This window comes from Nerophis lumbriciformis, linkage group LG07 (genome assembly GCF_033978685.3).
Source record: "Nerophis lumbriciformis linkage group LG07, RoL_Nlum_v2.1, whole genome shotgun sequence".
In the NCBI taxonomy this organism is placed as follows: Eukaryota; Metazoa; Chordata; class Actinopteri; order Syngnathiformes; family Syngnathidae; genus Nerophis; species Nerophis lumbriciformis.
Window position 1 is genome coordinate 57,525,001 of NC_084554.2, and position 19,839 is coordinate 57,544,839.

Below are 19,839 nucleotides of genomic sequence, written 5' to 3' on the forward strand. Positions count from 1 at the left end.
TTGGAATAATTATTACTCAAAATAAACTGAAACTGTACTATCTTGGTTTTCACCAGTAAACCATTTCAAAGGAAATATCATCACAAAACACATTTAAAGTAGAAGGTTTCTAGTTTTATGTGCAAAAAAATATACAAAATATGTGTAAATGACAAATGAAATGGATCAATTCAACATTTAAAGGTGTCATTTTACAATAAGTACTGAATTCGATACTTTTGTTGCACGTGACGTCACGGCCACTTGCAAACCCGGCACCGATGCAAGCACTTGGCCGGGAAACAAGCAGTCATGCACACGGCCCGACGGCCTTTAGGTAATGTGATGATTTTACAACAAAGCAAGAAGGCGCTCAAAAGTAGAGGAAGGTTCCAGTTTTCAAAAATGTGCTAAGGCAATGCTAGTTAGGGCCTGAGCAGCAGCTGTAAATGTTCTTAACATGACTTCACAAGGTGATAGCTACTATATCTGGCAGCCATGACAACAATGGCCCCTGGAGCTACGGTAGGTCACATTCCTGAATTGGTCTCAGTGCCACCTATCGGCCACAGGAAGTGTCATGAAGCAAGTTTGTGGCGCACTTTGGCGTTCTGACCCACATGGAGTGTCAGGAGTAAGACGACTGATGTGGCATGGAAGCGAGGGTTCTGCCTTCACCAGAGTCCAAATGGTGGTATCTGGTCAGGAGTTGATACAGGAAGTACAAACTGACTGAATTATTTAAATATACACACGGGTCTTCACCAACTTCACCAAGGTCTGTCAAGGCATGAAAGTCCCAATAAGCCATGTTCCAAAACAAGCAGGAAGTTGACCATTTTGGGTTAAAACCGGGGGCGGCACAGACTTAAGTAGTTCCTTGGACTTTGACCCAAAGAGCCCACATGAAAAAGACAGATCGTAGGCTAAACCAATGGAGCCTGTGTTAGGATGTGGGCGTAGCCTATAAACATGAAGAACCTGGCTTCACCAGGTCAGACATTGATTATGTTTGGTGTCTCTGATGAAGATGACACCCTGAAGTTCCACATCATCTTACCAATTCGTAGTGGGCGGAGCTTGGCAGTGACAACTGCTCCTCACCATCAGCCCACAAACCGTCTATACGTCACTTCAGATGATCAGATCTCCTCCTAAACTCACATGAGGCTTAAATGTGAATGGCTGATCATGGCCACGTCTTGTTATTGGTGCCGTGTGGGCGGAGCCTACGAGACTCTCCAGACAACATACAACTTGAAGAACTCGGCTCCACAAGGTCAGATATGAATTATATTCGTTGTGGGTGGAGAGCCTCACCTTCACCTGTCAATACTTCATTTGAAGTAATCAGATCGCCTTCTAAACTCGCCGACTGGCATGAACCCTGAGGTGCAAGGTGGAGGACGCTTTCAACGCTGCTCGCAGATTTCATTTACATCAGATTTGCAATAGACTTTCTAGAGAAGAAAATAAGAGGACTGTTGTCAGAAAAGAAGAGAACTGTGACGCTGCTGTTGTTGTGATCCCAGGGTGCAGAAAAGGCAAGTGTAGTGCAGGCAGAAGGTTGTTTAATTAGGAACCAGGCAGAAAAAATGGATGGCAGGAAAGAAGAAGGCAAGCGGAACACTGTGCATACACGGAGCCAGCACTGACGGACGGAACAAGGCGTAACTAAATATGTAGGTAGGTAGGTCTTTATTGTCATTGCACAAGTACAACAAAACTGTTGAGACAAAGAAACAGTGTACAGGGTTACAGAACAGGAACGCTGATGGGTCGCCACAAGGCGCCCCGTAAAAGATGGGAAAAGGGTCAACGCTGGGGGAGGATGAGTCAAATCTAAACTGGGCTCCTCAGGGGGCCCAGTCTGGAGTGGGAAAAAAACCTCCATAGCAAAGCACATAAACATATTACAAAGTACATCTCCAGACTTGGAACAGAGGGGAGGGAGTGGGAGCTACGGTGGCAGGCTGCAGCTCTTCAGGCGCTGCCCAGCCGTCCATCACCCTTAAGGGATTCGCCGGATGGGAGGTGGGGTATATGTGTGTGGCGTATATCTTTTGTGTGTGTAAGCCTGCTGTGTGTCTCTGTTCCACGGCCTTGGTGTTGTGCAGCCGATAGTCAGTCCAAAGTCAACAACAACAGGTGTGTGTCCATGAGAGACAAGAAGGGAGTTTGTTGTGTCTTCGCCACACTGTCCTTCAAGAGACTCTCCAAGCTAGGGAAACAATCCAAGTCAAATTTACTTTTCACTCTAAATTGTCTACGACTGGTCCTCAAAATTCATCCTGTGGGACAAACAGTCCCATGTTATCCAAATCCCAAGAGTTTCCACAGTTCTTCCCGCATCCTCCAATCATTTGTGGCAGCTTTGGGCTACTTTGAAGACTGCCAGCAACTTCCTGTTTGTCAACAAACTGCTTATTCCAATCAGCAGATGTCCTGTTGTCATAACATAACAGGTGATATCATAACATAACAGGTGATATCATAACATAACAGGTGATATCATAACATAATAGGTGATATCATAACATAACAGGTGATATCATAACATAATAGGTGATATCATAACATAACAGGTGATATCATAACATAATAGGTGATATCATAACATAACAGGTGATATCATAATATAATAGGTGATATCTTCACGTCCTCCACTGAAAGGGTCGCCAGACACGCGGCACTCCTTCTTCTCCCAAGAGTCCGTGGTGTGTCCAACAACAAACACTCGGTCAAGACAAGCAGGTTCCCCCGAACTCAAGATCTTGTGAATTTGGTTGAGGCCAGTTAAATAGTTCCAATGTTTAGTGCAAAAAGAGACAAGAAGAAAGTTAAGACAAGACAAAGAAGCAAGCAGGAGAGGGAAGGGGAGCGTCTGGCCTCCATGAGTGCCAGTGAGAAATAGGACTAATTACCTACGGGGAACAGGTGTGCTCGCAGGAAGAGAGAGTAAAGGTACTGCAAAACATGGAGGCTGAGCAGGAAAGTGTCGTGTGGGATCATGACGACAACAAGCAGACAGCATTCCTTTCAACAATGAACATTAGTTCAGGCCAGCCTAGGCCCCGTCCACTTTCCATACACTTCCAGTGACGCTTGGCGTCCGATGGGCGGGACAAAGCTGTGCATTTATCCAATAATTGTCTAGTTGTGCTGCAGTGGAACAAAGATAGACGCTTTAATGTACTGTGACGCTACCAAAATCAATTAGAAGGAAGTTGCTGTTGCAAAAGTAGCTCATTCTGAACACAACTCAACACATATTGCATCATCATCAATCAATCAATGTTTATTTATATAGCCCTCAATCACAAGTGTCTCAAAGGGCTGCATTTTTAGTCATTTAGTCAATGAAATGGAGAAACAAAAGTACATTTTTGACTACATTTTTCTTTAGCTTCCCTTAGAGTCTTAGAGCAATGGCCACTCGTAATCAGACGACTTTTTACAGTATTTACTTTACTTTTTCAATGACATGTTTACAGTGCATCCCTGATTTATACATCTCATATTTATCTCTCTACTTAAACAACAAGTATCAGTGGGTATAGCTACAATGCTACACCGCTACCGTATTATTCACAATTTATACATCTCATATTTATATCTCTACTTTAACAAGTATCAGTGGGTATAGCTACAATGCTACACCGCTAACGTATTATTCATAATTTATACATCTCATATTTATCTCTCTACTTAAACAACAAGTATCAGTGGTTATAGCTACAATGCTACACTGCTAACGTATCATTAATAATTTATACATCTCATATTTATATCTCTTCTTTAACAAGTATCAGTGGGTATAGCTACAATGCTACACCGCTAACGTATTATTCACAATTTATACATTTCATATTTATATCTCTACTTAAACAAGTATCAGTGTGTATAGCTACAATGCTACACCGCTAATGTATCATTCATAATTTATACATCTCATATTTATATCTCTACTTTAACAAGTATCAGTGGGTATAGCTACAATGCTACACCGCTAACGTATTATTCATAATTTTTACATCTCATATTTATCTCTCTACTTTGACAAGTATCAGTGGCTATAGCTACAATGCTACACCGCTAACGTATCATTAATAATTTATACATCTCCTATTTATATCTATTCTTTAACAAGTATCAGTGGGTATAGCTACAATGCTACACCGCTAACGTATCATTCATAATTTATACATCTTATATTTATCTCTCTACTTAAACAACAAGTATCAGTGGGTATAGCTACAATGCTACACCGCTACCGTATTATTCACAATTTATACATCTCATATTTATCTCTCTACTTTAACAAGTATCAGTAGGTATAGCTACAATGCTACACCGCTAACGTACTATTCATAATAGTCTCTTCTTTTTCGATTTAACCGCTTTATTTGATCCACCATTGCCAATAGATGTAGCTCGACTTACAAATCATTTGAGATACCATTTGTCTCTTGGCTTTTTCTTATGCTTTAAATTGCAAGAATAATTTGAAGTTGCAAGCTTTTCCGTAAGTGTACACAAATGTACTTGATGTGTTTTTGTGAATCAGAGTTACGATGCATGACATGGTTTTAATTGACATTACAGGTGTGCAGATGCTGATGGCATCTTATAGCGTCCAAAATCAAATGTGTCCTATTCACCTTCTCCCAGGTGATCACGTATTGATTACCATGTCAAACAGGTTGAATCCACACCTTTTTGTTTTGGTGCAACGTCATCTCACAATGAAAAGCATCTGATTGGCTCTCCTTCATTGCTAAGCCCCACCCTCTTTCATATGTACGCTATTAAAGAACTGTGATTGGATATATTCCCAACTTGTCCCACACATCTACAAGGCAAAAGGAAATATTTTGGGGATTTTCTTTCACATTTTCGTCTCGTTTTTATTTGTCGACACTGGTTCACTGAGACTTGGGGGAAGGGGCTGGGGGGGGGGGTCTGTGAGGAGTGGAAGGGTCTGTGAGTGTGAGTGTGTGTGGGGGGGCGGGGGTCTGTGAGCAGGCCCGGCCCTAACCAATCTGGCGCCCTAGGCAAGATTTTAGGTGGCGCCCTCCCACATCCGCAGTGAAGTGTATATACTAACAAGAAACCGAATAGCTTTGTCTTTGACCTTTTTTTATTACTTACAACTATACCTAATATATAAAGGGGTGGAAAAGTGACTATTACCTGCAGGGCAAACATTAGCTAACCAGAAGGCAATAACAATGTAAACAAAAAACACCTGCTTAAAAGATCTAATACAAATGTCCCTGAGGAATGTAAGGTGGGAGTACTGTAATTACCTAACGTTACATTATTATTTTCCATAACAATTTAGCCCCCTCCACAATATTAACCCGACGTTAAAACAGAACTAGCTATTTATTGATTAGCAATTGCCGAATCATGTAGCATTAGCTTAATGCTAAAAAGCCAGGTTACTATCACATTCTGTAACAGACAAATAATTTCATGTAGGCTAACGTTACCTACCTGCTACCTCTGTCTTTTCTCGTTTCTACTCCTCTTCTTTTCTCTTTTTTCTTCCCTGGGCACCTGACAGTTTTGGCCGTTTTGACATCTTGTGTTGATTTTTTGATGTGGTGACGGGGGGGGGCGTAATGTTGTAACAAATAATATTTCTATTAAATAGGCTTTACTTTGCATTTTAATTAACGTGGGATTATTTTTTGTATTTAGAAATAATAGTACCAACTTTTTTTCTCTCTTTTTTTTTTTTCTCTCCAACATTTGTGGCACTGGCGTGGCGCCCCCTGATGGACGGCGCCCTTAGCATTTGCCTATACGGCCTATGCCACGGGTCGGCCCTGTCTGTGAGGAGTGGGGGGTGGAGGGGTCTGTGAGTGTGAGTGTGTGTGGGGGGGCCGGGGGGGGGGGTGGGGGGGGGGGGGGGGGTCTGTGAGTGCGTGGACTCGCAGACAGCGATGAGGGAAGATGATTCTCCCGTATCGTGTCCCTTTTTCAGCAGACTTCTCCACTCATTTTCTCAATTGTGTCCATTAAAAATGACTTTCTCAACTAGGAAATGTTTGATTTGAGGGGTGGCACATTTATTTGATGGGGCCCTCTTGCGTCTTGGGGGCAGTTGAGTTTAGACACGGACGTTTTGAGTTACAAGCTGAGTCGTGAATCAAATCCTGCTCGTAAACTGAGGATGGCTGCATTTTGCAGGAAATCCTCCTGTAAATTGTGGAAGGTGAAAGTCGTTGACGAGACGTGTCGTGACCTGGCTGCTTGCGACAACATTTCAGGGTGTGGCTTTCACATACTTGCCAACCCTCCCGGATTTTCCGGGAGACTCCCGAAATTCAGCGCCTCTCCCGAAAACCTCCCGGGACAAATTTTCTCCCGAAAATCTCCCGAAATTCAGGCGGAGCTGGAGGCCACGCCCCCTCCAGCTCCATGCGGACCTGAGTGACGTGTCGACAGCCTGTTCACACGTCCGCTTTCCCACAATATAAACAGCTAATGATGGAGGGCGAGTTCTTGGTTTCTTATGTGTGTTTATTGTTAGGCAGTTTCATTAACGTCCTCCCAGCGCGGTAACAACACACAACAACAGCAGTCAAGTTTTCGTCTACCGTAAAGCAGTTGGTCTGCCGTAAACAGCAATGTTGTGACACTTTTAAACAGGACAATACTGCCATCTACTGTACATGCATATGTGACCCACCCATAATGTGTCACATTTTTGTGTTGATTTATTTATTTTATTTTGTGGTTTGAATTCGTTTTTGGAGCTGTCATTACACATTTATCAGTATTCACATTGGTCAGTAGGGGGCAGTAGGGCGTTTCTTCCCAATTGAATGCTATCACATGCAGACCGGAAGTGTCTTGTCATTCTGATGAGAGCGACCAGTCTGTGAACAATTGAAACGTCCTGTGTGCTTTTTCCTCCTGTATAACAGGTTAGTTTTGGTGAATCAACTCACTGAATAATATCCATGTGATCTTTATTAGTTTAAGTACACATTCTGATGGTAGAGCCTAACTCTAAAGTGTTTGTGAGTTGTAGTTTGTATTTGTGAATGAATCCAGTGCACAGCTGCAGTAATCAATACAAAAAGGCGACGTGAGTGCGCAATGTTTATATAGGAACTTCTGATCCTATCTCAGACTCCCAAATTAGAGCTCCCGTTTTCTTATTGATTTTATAATGTATATTTGTATAATGTGTGTGTTCTGAAATAGTGACAGAGAATAGAACAAGGATGGACAATTCAACCCTTAACTCAACAATGAGTAGATGAGTATTATGTGTGTGTAAATGTGTAAATAAATGAACACTGAAATTCAAGTTTTTTATTTATTTATTTATATATATATATATATGTAATAAAAAAAAAATATATATATATATAGCTAGAATTCACTGAAAGTCAAGTATTTCTTATATATATATATATCTTAACCACGCCCCCAACCACGCCCCCCGCCCCACCCCCGACCACGCCCCCCCACCCCCCACCTCCCGAAATCGGAGGTCTCAAGGTTGGCAAGTATGGGCTTTCAAGTTGGCGTACATCGATAGTCCGTTCGGATCTCAGACCGCTTATTTGGAACAAAGCAAGATTATTTCATAAACATCTCCTCCGTGTTTTGAATGCAAATGTTTGCTACTTCAGGGGATCCCAAACACAAAAACAGTGTGAGTTGGATAGTAAGAGCCCTTCAGATGCAGGAGGCAAGGAGAGGGTCTTCTAAAAGTTCTACTTTCACTCCTTCTTATGAAATGCTGGCACTTCTTTCTTTGGCTCCATGGTGGCTTTTGTTGCAGCTCTTCACACATTTGTCTTATCGCATGAACTAAACGGTCATATTTGCAGAGCAGATAGCTCTTTAAAGAAGAGGCACAACATAACTTTTCTCAGATGTTGAAATATTCTTTTGCACTTCATGCATCTTTCTCAATCTCACAGGATGTTTTCCTGGAATGAAAAAGGTGTAATTAACACACTGCCTGCCAATCACTGAAGGCTATCTCAGAAATTGTAGATTGAACTTCAAATGTAAATGTCAGGAATGCAACATTATTTGGGAGAATGTCTTCAGTAGCCAAGAGAGCTCCATGTTGAAAAGTGTTTGGTTTGGTATGTGGGCTTTGTACCGAGGATGTCGTTGTGGCTTCTGCAGCCCTTTGAGACACTTGTGATTTAGGGCTATATAAATAAACATTGATTGATTGATTGATTGATGGTTCTTGTTTCATTTGACTAAATGTCAATTAAAGAATCAGCTTTATTGTCATTACGCAAGGTAACGAGATTGAGGCCATTCCATACAGTGCGATGTGTGCATGCTAGAAAAACAATGTGCAAATATATAAAAATATAAAAAATGTAGAAGTGCAATGAATATGGTGTGAAATGAATATATACATGAAAAAAAACCAAAAAAAAAACAGGGTGGTTGGTGGAATGGGTTATTGCACCGAAGAGAAGGCAGTTATGAGGGACAATGGGGCAGTCCGTTCAGGATGGTTATGGCCCTGGGGAAGAAGCTGTTCTTTAGCCTGTTTGTTTTGGTTTTAATGCACCTGTAGCGCTTCCCAGAGGGCAGCAGGTGGAACAAGTCAGAGCCAGGGTGGGTGCTGTCCTTGATGATGGCACTGGCTCTGTTGAGGCAGCGGGAGGTGTAGATGTCCGTCAGAGAGGGGAGAGGGCGGCCGATGATCTTCTGAGCCGTCTTGACCACTCTTTGCAGCCTCTCCCTGTCTGCTGCAGTGCAGCTGCCGTACCATACCGTAATACAGTAGGTCAGCAGGCTCTCGATGGACGAGCGGTGGAAGGTCAGCAGCAGGTCAGGCTTCAGGTTGTACTTCCCGAGGACTCTAAGGAAGTGTAGCCGCTGCTGAGCCTTCTTGATGATTGATGTGGTGTTGACTGTCCAGGAGAAGTCATTAGAGATGTGGACTCCAAAGTACCTGAAGCACAATATTAGAAACTAGTGAGACTTTCTCCTTTTACAAAGCTAATGTTATAGTCGCTCTTCTATGAGATTCTGCTGGTGGACTTAATGAGCTTTCTGATGAGTATGTAACATTTTTAATTCAGTTGAAAGAAGCCCACATATCAGACAATATTGCTCATTTGACAAATGGAGATGATGAGACTCCGCCTTAGCACACTTGTGTTTATGGAAGCAATAAATCCTCCAGCGCAGCAAAGCAGGGACCAAATAAATCCTGCAGCTTGTTTTCTCCAGCCTGAAGAGGCCCCGAGGGCTTGTTAAAGTGCTGCCAAGTCATGCGGCACCACCAGCAGGTGGAGTCTGCAGCAGCCTCCTACAGGAGCACCACCGGCAGGTGGAGTCTGCAGCAGCCTCCTACAGGAGCACCACCGGCAGGTGGAGTCTGCAGCAGCTTCCTACAGGAGCACCACCAGCAGGTGGAGTCTGCAGCAGCCTCCTACAGGAGCACCACCGGCAGGTGGAGCCTGCAGCAGCCTCCTACAGGAGCACCACCAGCAGGTGGAGTCTGCAGCAGCCTCCTACAGGAGCACCACCAGCAGGTGGAGTCTGCAGCAGCCTCCTACAGGAGCACCACCAGCAGGTGGAGTCTGCAGCAGCCTCCTACAGGAGCACCACCAGCAGCCTCCTACAGGAGCACCACCAAGAGCCTGCAGCACAAGCTAACTGCAACAGGTGTCTTGTAGACGAGGGTTAAGAGCAATGTTCAGTGGAGAGGAAGGCGAGCACCAGCAGGTTGCCGTGACAATCTGTGAAGCACCATCTTGGCCCCCTTTTTCTGCCACATTAGGCCCTCGGTGAGGGCGGCACTCGATGGCTGTGAAGGAAGAAGGTGTGTGTTATTGTGCAGTAAAGTCCCAATGACACAAACACATTGTTGACCCCAAAAATGATCTGTGGTTTTATCCATCACCTCAACCATGACTAGTGGCTCCCTGGAGCTTTTTCAAAAATGTATGGACATGGACAAAGATGGGGAAAAAAATATATTTTTGTTTGAATATGGTTTGTGTAGAGGACATAAACCTTCCTAATTGTTAGAAAGTCCACTGATTATACCACACACAGGTATATTTGATACCAAGGGTCGGATCAGTACACAGGTATATTTGATACCAAGGGTAGTATCAGTATACAGGTATATTTGATACCAAGGGTAGGATCAGTACACAGGTATATTTGATACCAAGGGTTGTATCAGTACACAGGTATATTTGATACCAAGGGTAGTATCAGTATACAGGTATATTTGATACCAAGGGTAGGATCAGTACACAGGTACTGTATATTTGATACCAAGGGTAGTATGAGTATACAGGTATATTTGATACCAAGGGTAGTATCAGTACACAGGTATATTTGATACCAAGGGTAGTATCAATACATAGGTATATTTGATACCAAGGGTAGTATCAGTACACAGGTATATTTGATACCAAGGGTAGTATCAGTACACGGGTATATTTGATACCAAGGGTAGTATCAGTACACAGGTATATTTGATACCGAGGGTAGGATCAGTACACAGGTATATTTGATACAGAGGGTTGTATCAGTACACAGGTATATTTGATACCGAGGGTTGTATCAGTACACAGGTATATTTGATACCAAGGGTAGTATCAGTACACAGGTATATTTGATACCAAGGGTAGTATCAGTACACAGGTATATTTGATACCAAGGGTAGTATCAGTACACAGGTATATTTGATACCAAGGGTAGTATCAGTACACAGGTATATTTGATACCAAGGGTAGTATCAGTATACAGGTATATTTGATACCAAGGGTAGGATCAGTACACAGGTATATTTGATACCAAGGGTAGTATCAGTACACAGGTATATTTGATACCAAGGGTAGTATCAGTACACAGGTATATTTGATACCAAGGGTAGTATCAGTACACAGGTATATTTGATACCAAGGGTAGTATCAGTACACAGGTATATTTGATACCAAGGGTAGTATCAGTATACAGGTATATTTGATACCAAGGGTAGTATCAGTACACAGGTATATTTGATACCAAGGGTAGTATCAGTATACAGGTTCATTCGATACCAGAGTGATTTGTATTGTCAAATATGTTTTGCTCAAGTAGTTTTGTTTAGAAATTGGGGGACATAGGAGGACTTTGAAGAAGTATTTTGTATTCTTACTGGGGTATTTGAAACAATTGAAATGAAGTAAAAGGAAGTTGTAGAAAGACTGTACTCCGATGGTCAATAGTAGACTAGTAGTGGATCACAATCTCCCCACTCTGAAGGTGTGCAGTCCACCATCCTGAAGAAGATCCCTGGTCCACGTGTGAAGACCGAGTGGAACTGAAAGGAGTCTTGTTGTTTCTTCCAGGACTTTGCCGACTCCGTGTTCCACTTGGTGAGGGAGAAGTACCGGTCCCTGGTGGGCGGCTGCAACCCGGCGTTGGTACGACACAAGTCCCTGGCAGGCATCGTGATGACCCAAGGTATGGTCCTTGTCATCTCACTCTGGGTGATTGAGGTGGTGCAACATCAGGAGAGATAGGAAGGGACACAGAAGACAAAGAACTGGAGGAAAGTCTAGACAGGTTATGAACATGTAGAGCTGGTCAATGAATGATTGAGTACTCCAAGGGGAAGAGCCATGCTGGTGGGACATTCCACTTACTGATTCATGCTGGACTGAGTCCTCCTGACACAAGTCCTCTGATTCCATGGTGGTGATCTTAATGAGATCAGCAAGGAGTCTCCCTGACAAATGAAACAATGGCTGCCATTCATGCTTTATTCATCTTTCATGTTGCTACACACCTGTGCACACCTGTGCCAAGTTAGGCCCACAGGCATGTGTGGTCTTCACACTAAACAGTCCTGAAGTACACTTCAAGTAGAAATCACGCCTGGCAACCCATTCAAATATTTCATTGCAATTGATTGTATTTTGTTGAAAGTTACCTTGGAGGGTAATCGCAATTAATCGCAGATAGATACCATTTTTCTTCCCCAAAAGGTTTACCATATAAAGATCATTTTCCAACTTTTAAAACGATGACTATAATAATTTGTTTGCTTTAATGAACATTTTGTTAAACCCTTTTTAATCAGCTAAACGAATAATGGACATAAACACGCTTTTAATGACAATAAAGAAATAAAATGACCTGACTGCTGTAGGAGCACTTGCGTTCAGAGGAGAGGAGCTACAATTCCGTGTTTGGATAGCAGTTTGGCACATTGATAAAGTGGATTGTTCTGTAATCTATTGGGAGGGAGGGAAGGGGGGCACGGCCTAAATGCACCACCTTTTCAGGGGGGGCAGTGGGGATGACGTCACACCCAGTGGGCGGGCCCACTTCTTCAGGGGGGATCAAAACCGGAAGTAGGTCTTCGTCATATCTGGCTGCCATTTTGTTTTGTGGTTTTCTAAAGACATGCACCATTTCTAAAAGTATGCATTTGTATACTTTTATCTTAAATAATAGTTTATGAACTATTGTTCTTATTCTAAAAGTATACAGTTGTATACTTTTATCCTAGATAAAAGTTCATAAATTGTTTTTCTAATTCTAAATGCATAGTTTTGTCTACTTTTTGTCGTAAATAAGTCTTCACGTTATTTTTCTTAATTTAAAAGTATAATGTTTTATACTTTTATCTTAAATACAAATGTGTTTACTATTTTTATTTTTTTTTAAGTATTGTATTGTACAAAGGCATCCATTTTTCTTCTTGGCAGCTTCAATGATACGATGGTCAAGCAGCTTGAGCGTGTTTAGTGTTTGATCAGAAAATGTTGTTGCTGTTCTGTTTTTGCATGTTTTCATAGTACAAATAGGGGGATAGGAAAGATCTTTTGTAGAGTCCCAAGACAAGTGACTCATAAAGGTCATAAAGTCAGGGGGAAACAAAATGTCTCTTAAAATATCACTTTCATCATCTTGTGGAATACAATCGAACCGCTGGTGTCTGCAGTGATCACTTTGTAAAATGTTTGTTTGAGCACTTGATTTGTTTGACAAACTTTCTGTGAAGCAATCCAGTTTATTCTCTACTATACTAGTAGTGTTTGAGAGCAGAACTAAACGTAAAGGACAAGAGATGGCATTAGTTTGTGTGCTTTTGTGGTTGCTATGCCTAAATAGAACTAGAAGACCTGCTTGTGCAAATAATGTCAAGTCCTAGTATTAATAATTCTGATTGTTGGTCCAATCCACCATATTTTTGTTGTCCATTTTCATAATAGAAACTAAAACGTTTAGTTGTTGTTGTGCAGGAAAGCCTTAATTGCTTTATTGGCCACAGATGACCACATTATAGCATCTTTGGTGATATTTGTTAGCATCAAGAAAATATTTTAGATTAGATTAGATTAGATTTATTGGTCCCCTTGGGGAAATTCATTGTCACTGCCGTACATTTAAACACTAGACATTACACATTACACATCACACAAAAAAAAAAAAAGAAAAAGACATCATACATGACCAACACACATTTACAGGCTTGTCAGACAGGTCGGCCGGGCCTGCTGTTAAGGGCGGCTATAGCTACAGGGATCAGGCTTTTCCTGAGGCGGGCCCTCCGGAATTTGATTGTTCTGTACCTGCGCCCTGATGGTAATGGGATGATGTATTGGTGTAGTGGGTGAGTGATATCCTGAACTATTGTTTTTGCCAGTCGGGTGATGGACCTGTGGTTTATGTCTGAAATGTTGGGTGTGGGTAGGCCGATGATTTGAGCTGCTATGTTTGTAATGCGTGTGAGTTTGGTCCGGTTGGTTACAGAAAGCATGGTGAAAAAACATGTGGAACAGTACAGAAGGATGGCTTGAACAATGCTTTGGTAAAGTAATAACAGGAGATGAGGTGCAACGTATAGTCCTTTAAGTTTCCGGATGGCTGACAGTCTTTGTTGACTTCTTTTTTGAATGTCCGTGGTGTGTTGATCAAAGGTGAGTTTATTGTCCAAGGTTATGCCCAGGTATTTAAAAGTCTCAACTGTTTGAACTGTTTGTGTGTTTATGATGATGGGGTTCTGAGGTGAGGGGGGGTTGAACCATATTTCTTTTGTTTTATTGACATTGATTTCCAGATAACTGGCTGTGCATGACTCTGTGAAATGTTTGACTGTGTTATGATAGTCCAGGATGGATTGACTGTTGGAGAGTGGCTGTGTCATCTGAGTATTTGAAGTATGTTGTGGTGGGTGAGATGCTACGGCAGTCATTGGTGTAGAGTGTGTACAGGAAAGGGCTCAACACACATCCCTGTGGGACCCCGGTGTTGATGGTAAGCATCGGGGATGTGTTTGAGCCCACCCTTACTGCTTGCAATCGGTCGGTGAGGAAGTTGTGGGTGAGGTGGATCAGCTGAGGGGGGATGTTGAGCTGGTGTAGCTTCCGGATCAGTAGATGCTTCTGTAGGGAGTTGAAGGCGGAGCTGAAGTCCACGAAGAGGATCCTGGCAAAGTTGCCTGGATATATCCTTAATAGTTTTAATAAAGTAGATGAATAAATCTCGACAGCATAAACTGAATCTTGATATCGCTAGCAAACATTGCCCAACAACATCAACAGCTAAATAATGAGACAAAATATCAACTTCACAAACAACGGCAGACATGAATTGTAGATAAGACTAATATTTGTAGCAGGAAATCAACTGCAAATAAACGCATTATTTTTCTCATTAGCGTCACGATCACAGCAGCACTCGTTATGTCAATCAAATATGTGACTTAACGATGCACCAATAAGTCCAAGTTTGTCTTTCACCCATTAATGTTTCATTTGTGGAGCCCTCAGATGTAAAAAACAAGATGTGCCTCCAATCTTTCTTCTCTAAATCCTTGTGAGTGCACTTCAAACATTGTTAGAATCACATAGAAGCTTCTTTCAGTGTGTTACTAACCTGTGTTTATGTCACTTTTATGTTCTGCTGGGATAAGTCCAACTTTGTCTTCCACCCATTAATGTTTCATTTGTGGAGCCCTCAGATGTGAAGACATAATGTGCCTCCAATCTTTTCTTGTGAGTGTCAAGTGAAGTGAGCTTGTAGCGAGCAGCAACGTCTTGGTGATGATGAATGGTTTAAACCTTTTGTAAATATTTTTCTTAAGGGTGTAAAAATCCACTCCATCCCATTTAGAATATTTTTTAGGATCGCTTTTATTTTTCGCGTGGACATCGGGGGCGGTACCTCTGGATTGGCAGACCGGGGTGGTGGTTCCTCTCTATAAGAAGGGGAACCGGAGGGTGTGTTCTAACTATCGTGGGATCACACTCCTCAGCCTTCCCGGTAAGGTCTATTCAGGTGTACTGGAGAGGAGGCTACGCCGGATAGTCCAACCTCGGATTCAGGAGGAACAGTGTGGTTTTCGTCCTGGTCGTGGAACTGTGGACCAGCTCTATACTCTCGGCAGGATCCTTGAGGGTGCATGGGAGTTTGCCCAACCAGTCTACATGTGTTTTGTGGACTTGGAGAAGGCATTCGACCGTGTCCCTCGGGATGTCCTGTGGGGAGTGCTCAGAGAGTATGGGGTTTCGGACTGTCTGATTGTGGCAGTCCGCTCCCTGTATGATCAGTGCCAGAGCTTGGTCCGCATTGCCGGCAGTAAGTCGGACACGTTTCCAGTGAGGGTTGGACTCCGCCAAGGCTGCCCTTTGTCACCCATTCTGTTCTGAACTTTAATGGACAGAATTTCTAGGCGCAGTCAAGGCGTTGAGGGGATCTGGTTTGGTGGCTGCAGGATTAGGTCTCTGCTTTTTGCAGATGATGTGGTCCTGATGGCTTCATCTGGCCAGGATCTTCAGCTCTCGCTGGATCGGTTCGCAGCCGAGTGTGAAGCGACTGGGATGAGAATCAGCACCTCCAAGTCCGAGTCCATGGTTCTCTCCCGGAAAAGGGTGGAGTGCCATCTCCGGGTTGGGGAGGAGATCTTGCCCCAAGTGGAGGAGTTCAAGTACCTCGGAGTCTTGTTCACGAGTGAGGGAAGAGTGGATCGTGAGATCGACAGGCGGATCGGTGCGGCGTCTTCAGTAATGCGGACGCTGTATCGATCCGTTGTGGTGAAGAAGGAGCTGAGCCGGAAGGCAAAGCTCTCAATTTACCGGTCGATTTACGTTCCCATCCTCACCTATGGTCATGAGCTTTGGGTTATGACCGAAAGGACAAGATCACGGGTACAAGCGGCCGAAATGAGTTTCCTCCGCCGGGTGGCGGGGCTCTCCCTTAGAGATAGGGTGAGAAGCTCTGCCATCCGGGGGGAGCTCAAAGTAAAGCCGCTGCTCCTCCACATGGAGAGGAGCCAGATGAGGTGGTTCGGGCATCTGGTCAGGATGCCACCCGAACGCCTCCCTAGGGAGGTGTTTAGGGCACGTCCGACCGGTAGGAGGCCGCGGGGAAGACCCAGGACACGTTGGGAAGACTATGTCTCCCGGCTGGCCTGGGAACGCCTCGGGGTCCCACAGGAAGAGCTGGACCAAGTGGCTGGGGAGAGGGAAGTCTGGGCTTCCCTGCTTAGGCTGCTGCCCCCGCGACCTGACCTCGGATAAGCGGAAGAAGATGGATGGATGGATGGATGGATTTTATATTTGCCTCTGAACCTTTGAAAAAAGGCCTAAATCCGCACCGATGCAGGTAAATAAACGGTAGCCGAGACCATCGGCTGTAACCGGAAGTGGCTGTAGGTCACGTGACCGCAAGTCCGCTATAGATATGGCGCCACTCCAGAGTGTTATCTTGGTCTTGTGGCAGCAGGTTTCAGGGGTCACTAAGGAGGGCCCAGTATCTCTGCAGCCTTTGGAGCTCTGCAGCTCATCAGTTTAGACTTCAGTGACCTAATCCAATCGCTCTCCTCTCCTCAGCCTCCCAGTAATTGCTTCTGTTTGTTTATTAATAGCCCATGTTATCTTCAAAGATCCAGACAAAGTGGCTGTGCCTGGGCCTAACCTAAGGTGGCGGCGATCATGCGGACACACAACTTGACTGGAACACTCTCTTCTCTTTGTCTCCTCCCATGTGTCTGGCGCCTGGAGAATCTTAATCAGGGTCCATCTTTGAAGCGCCCACAGCAAATCCCCCGTCCGGCACCCGCTGAGTCCTGCCCAGGCAGTTGAGAAGCAATGAGATGGAGATTAGAGTCAAAGTCAAGTCTGGACGCTCTGAAAATGTTGAAGTCCAAAGAAAATGTTTTTGTAGTTGTTGATTTTCCTGAGGTGTTGAAATTGAAGCGGAGCAATGAGAGAAGCGTGGAGTACTACCAGCGGGACTTAGAGAGCAGATGAGAGCAAAGGGCTTGAAGTAAGTTGATTACAGTTAAGTTGTGCTATTTCGCTGGCAGATCCATTTTCAAAAAGGGATTTCCCCCCACCACTTCATCTGCTTTTCAAAGTGGCTCAAAATGTACAAGTCAGTAATCACATGCGGCAACAAAAGCTTTTCAAAGCAGGGAAGAAAAAGAAGAAGGTGTTGCAGACCAGGGAGAGGTTCTGGGAGCTTGAGTAGCAGCTCATAAAGATGCTAAAGCTAATAAAGAGTCTTTCTTTTCCTGCCAACTCGCATGCTTTGAAGACGTGGAAGATCTGCAGAGGTTTTCTGGTGATTCACCAAATGTTTTTGGATGACAATCAGCCAGCATGTTGTGATGAAAGAAGCCATGGAGGATCGGCTTTGTGTCCATCAACCTCAATGACACCCAGATGACTAATTACATGTTCCCTTTTTTCATTCTGTTTTTAGCAAGACACCTTACCTGATGTAAATAACCATTTGAAACATATATTTATTCATTTGCTGCAGTTTGTACTGCTTGTGCAGCTCCTTTCATCAAGTGTGAACACAGTCCACAGAACCTCCAATCAGCTGGAAAACATCTTTGGCATTCTTTCTCTTACGTCTCACCTGTTGTTTTCTATGTGTCACTTTTATATATACATATATATATATATATATATATATATATATATACAAACCCTGTTTCCATATGAGTTGGGAAATTGTGTTAGATGTAAATATAAACGGAATACAATGATTTGCAAATCATTTTCAAGCCATATTCAGTTGAATATGCTACAAAGACAACATATTTGATGTTCAAACTCATTATTTTTTTTTATTTTTTTTGCAAATAATAATTAACTTAGAATTTCATGGCTGCAACACGTGCCAAAGTAGTTGGGAAAGGGCATGTTCACCACTGTGTTACATGGCCTTTCCTTTTAACAACACTCAGTAAAGGTTTGGGAACTGAGGAGACACATTTTTGAAGCTTCTCAGGTGGAATTCTTTCCCATTCTTGCTTGATGTACAGCTTAAGTTGTTCAACAGTCCGGGGGTCTCCCTTCTGCTATTTTAGGCTTCATAATGCACCACACATTTTCAATGGGAGGCAGGCCAGTCTAGTACCCGCACTCTTTTACTATGAAGCCACGTTGATGTAACACGTGGCTTGTCCTTGTCTTGCTAAAATAAGCAGGGGCGTCCATGGTAACATTGCTTGGATGGCAACATATGTTGCTCCAAAAGCTGTATGTACCTTTCAGCATTAATGGTGCCTTCACAGATGTGTAAGTTACCCATGTCTTGGGCACTAATACACCCCCATACCATCACACATGCTGCCTTTTACACTTTGCGCCTATAACAATCCGGATGGTTCTTTTCCTCTTTGGTCCGGAGGACACGACGTCCACAGTTTCCAAAAACAATTTGAAATGTGGACTCGTCAGACCACAGAACACTTTTCCACTTTGTATCAGTCCATCTTAGATGAGCTCAGGCCCAGCGAAGCCGACGGCGTTTCTGGGTGTTGTTGATAAACGGTTTTTGCCTTGCATAGGAGAGTTTTAACTTGCACTTACAAATGTAGCGACCAACTGTAGTTACTGACAGTGGGTTTCTGAAGTGTTCCTGAGCCCATGTGGTGATATCCTTTACACACTGATGGCTTAGCTGCTTACGTGCAGTGATTTCTCCACATTCTCTGAACCCTTTGATGATATTACGGAGCGTAGATGGTGAAATCCCTAAATTCCTTGCAATAGCTGGTTGAGAAAGGTTTTTCTTAAACTGTTCAACAATTTGTTCAGGCATTTGTTGACAAAGTGGTGACCCTCGCCCCATCCTTGTTTGTGAATGACTGAGCATTTCATGGAATCTACTTTTATACCCAATCATGGCACCCACCTGTTCCCAATTAGCCTGCACACCTGTGGGATGTTCCAAATAAGTGTTTGAGGAGCATTCCTCAACTTTATCAGTATTTATTGCCACCTTTCCCAACTTCTTTGTCACGTGTTGCTGCCATCAAATTCTAAAGTTAATGATTATTTGCAAAAAAAAAATGTTTATGAGTTTGAACATCAAATATGTTGTCTTTGTAGCATATTCAACTGAATATGGCTTGAAAAGGATTTGCAAATCATTGTATTCTGTTTATATTTACATCTAACACAATTTCCCAACTCATATGGAAACGGGGTTTGTATATCTTTATATATATATATATATATATATATATATATATAAAGTTAAAGTTAAAGTACCAATGATTGTCACACACACACTAGGTGTGGCGAAATTATTCTCTGCATTTGACCCATCACCCTTGATCACCCCCTGGGAGGTGAGGGGAGCAGTGGGCAGCAGCGGTGGCTGCGCCCGGGAATCATTTTGGTGATTTAACCCCCAATTCCAACCCTTGATGCTGAGTGCCAAGCAGGGAGGTTAAGGGTCCCATTTTTATAGTCTTTGGTATGACTCGGCCGGGATTTGAACTCCCAACCTACCCATCTCAGGACGGACACTCTAACCACTAGGCCACTGAGTAGGTATATATATATATATATATATATATATATATATATATATATATATATA

The 19,839-nt window shown here is 43.1% G+C and overlaps 1 protein-coding gene across 1 annotated transcript in view; it reads left to right on the forward strand.

The window, feature by feature from the left end:
• The window catches only part of adarb2 (adenosine deaminase RNA specific B2 (inactive)), a 420,947-nt gene that overhangs the window by 304,310 nt on the left and 96,798 nt on the right, over positions 1-19,839 (forward strand). Inside the window, exon 4 of the mRNA XM_061964838.1 lies at positions 11,334-11,448. Within this exon, the coding sequence (XP_061820822.1) occupies positions 11,334-11,448 (115 nt within the window). The remainder of the gene's footprint in view (positions 1-11,333; positions 11,449-19,839) is intronic.